The 2,778-nt window shown below is 43.9% G+C and overlaps 1 protein-coding gene across 1 annotated transcript in view; it reads left to right on the top strand.

Annotated features, from left to right (window-relative positions):
* The first annotated feature begins 27 nt into the window (after nucleotides 1-27).
* LOC110321424 (protein-lysine methyltransferase METTL21C-like) overlaps nucleotides 28-2,778 on the top strand; it is a 14,164-nt gene continuing 11,413 nt past the window's right edge. Inside the window, exons 1-2 of the mRNA XM_021197665.1 lie at nucleotides 28-248; nucleotides 737-825. Coding sequence (XP_021053324.1) covers nucleotides 28-248; nucleotides 737-825 — 310 coding nt within the window. The remainder of the gene's footprint in view (nucleotides 249-736; nucleotides 826-2,778) is intronic.

The raw sequence follows: 2,778 nt of genomic DNA, 5'->3' as shown, positions 1-2,778 counted from the left end.
GCTATGCTTTCCAAGTCATCTTCGGACATGTCCCCTTTGCTAGAACTGCTTTCAGCATCAGACTTCTGTGATCTCTCCTCTTTTACTTGGTTCAAAGCCTCATTCCCCTTCTGCAGCTCAGCTCCACATCTTTCCTTGTCCTCTATCCAGTTGCGAACTAACTTCCATACCGGTAGAACCTTTTTGCGAGGATTCCCTGTTCCTCTGCAAACTTCAAATCTTTTCCTAACTTCTCCCAGCTCGGTCCGGTAAGGTGACCAGAGACTAGGAACCATGGGGGCCACCTGATCTACCACTTTCAGAAAACTTTCTAGGGTTTCCCTTTTCAGCCCAATTCCTTTCACTTTTAGGAGGTCTTTCAAGGCCTGATGAACAGAATGTCCTGATGTTGTGTTTCCTATAGTGCTTGGTGTAACTTTAATTGTCTCACTCCGAGAACCTCAATAGTCCCTAATCCGAGAATTTAATAGTCTCTAACTGAGAACTTGAATCTTCCCAGTTACCTGGGAACTTACCAGCTGGCTACCCTGACTGCCGAGAGTTCTGGACTCTTCGCGTCCCTGTAGGGGCCACCACTTGTCGCTACTCTCTCCGACCAGCAGAAAAGAAGTGACAAAACCGATTTCCTTCTCAAAGCAGTTTATTCAGGACCTTAACAATGTGCAGGAAAAAGAATGCCCCGACCTCTCTCGGCCATCCCCTTTTATACCCTCTAGTTCACTCCACATCACCCCAGTCCACGTAGGTCCAGTTCATTGGCTCAGGACTACATTAGTCACATCATCCGATCTTATGTCGTGGTGCATCTGTGCAATGCAGCTCAACGTATGTGGCTATCTTGAGGGATATGATGAAGTCGGGTGTCAGTTGTAAGACTTGGTGGCAGTCCCGGGCGCCATCTTGGGGCCGCAGCTACACCTGCTCCTCACAATTTATTAAAGTATAAGACAGGAAAAATATTGCTATCAAACTCAATCTTATTTGAAAACCCTTTTAGATATTAAAAATGTATTATATATATTATATATGCTCACACACACAAACTTGTGAGTGTATGTATGTACACTCATGTGCATGCATGACCACACAAGTATGTATGTCACAGTACGACAGAGGACAACTTTCAGGACTGAGTTCTCTTCTTCTACTTTGGGTTTCAGGGATCAAGCTCAGGTCATCTGCAGTCTTCAGGACGCACTTGTGGCTGCCGAACCATCTTGCTGCTCACTGGAAATATTTCTATCAGAATTTCTCACCCAAACCTGTTTCTCAGTCATGGCATCCTCCTCGTAATTAATTCTCAGGCTTATAATTCAGTCGCAGTGCATTCTTGGCTACTATGGTAACATGCAACCTGGTGATTGCCAGTTGTTATTTGTACACAACTGAAGCTGTTTTACTATTACAGTTATAACAAAGTATGGAAATATGTTTTAAGAAGTAGAGCAACCCATGATCATGGATCAGAGAAATTCATATTGTGAAAATAACCATCCTACCCAAAACAACCTACAGATCCAAAGCAATGTAAGTTAAAAATCCCAGTGCTATTTTTGTTTGTTTGTTTTTCGAGACAGGGTTTCTCTGTATAGCCCTGGCTGTCCTGGAACTCACTTTGTAGACCAGACTGGCCTCGAACTCAGAAATCCGCCTGCCTCTGCCTCCCGAGTGCTGGGATTAAAGGTGTGCGCCACCACGCCTGGCTCTAATGCTTTTTTTTTTAGAGAAATAGAAATAGAAATAAATAATCTTAAAAATTGTTTGGAAATGAAAAAGACCCAGGTTATCTAAAACAATCTTGAGCAAAGACTGTATTTTTCTGTTGATATGATAAAATACCTCAACAAAAGGAAACTGCATACAAAAGCTGTGGTCCATGGAGGCCAGGCTCCACCTAGACCTGGTCACAGAAACTGGAAGTTCATCCATGTGGGAAATGGTCAGGTTTATCAGTCCAACAACCCCACTCTCAGTACTGTTTTCTATATTAGTGGCAGATAACTCATATGGTATTAATTTTTCACCTTTTTTATTGTGTTAGTTACACTTTACAAATAAAATGCTTTCAATTGAATTACAGCCTCTGTGTTTGCTTCTCGGAGAATGGACACTCAGTAATATCAGGGATGCTGGATACTTGGAAGACACAGCTAGCTCACAACTGTTCATGTGCTAACTGCTCTGTGAATGCCAACCCATCTCTATTTCATACATGAGGACACTGAGCTGCAGGGGGAGAGGATACCAAGCTTACCCAGACAGTAGATGGCTTTTTCAGGATGCCCACCACAATTTTCCCATATCACAATTCTGATCCATGGCCTGTGTGGAACTTTTGGATTTAGCCCCATTGACATTTGGGGCCGGATAATCATTCTCAGTGCTTCCCTGTTTGTTTTGGGAGTTTGAGCCACATCCTGGATTCCAGGCACTCAATGCACCCCTGTCCACTGATGTGACAACTAAGCATGCGTCTACAAATTGTTCATTGTCCTCTGTTGGAGGGGAGGATGGATTCGTATGTGCACCAGGGGTGACAGAGGTAGGTTAGGCCAGAAAAGTCAGGTTTGTGCCGAGGGAGAGATTAAGTGACAATGTCTATTGGCCCTGTATAAGCCTGTCACCCTTCAGTATCTTCTCACTCTAGATCTGGCCCACTTTCCATTTTGTAGGCTTCCCATGAACAGCTGTTCTGAGCAGTGCCTGTTTGAAAGTTCTTTCCTATTGAGCCCGAAGCCAACTCAGGGATCTTACTTCATCAGTGTGCCCTACAGAGTC

This window comes from Mus pahari, chromosome 5 (assembly GCF_900095145.1).
Source record: "Mus pahari chromosome 5, PAHARI_EIJ_v1.1, whole genome shotgun sequence".
Classification (NCBI taxonomy): Eukaryota; Metazoa; Chordata; class Mammalia; order Rodentia; family Muridae; genus Mus; species Mus pahari.
The sequence above is the reverse complement of the archived record's forward strand: the minus strand, read 5'-3'. Positions and strand labels throughout refer to the sequence as shown.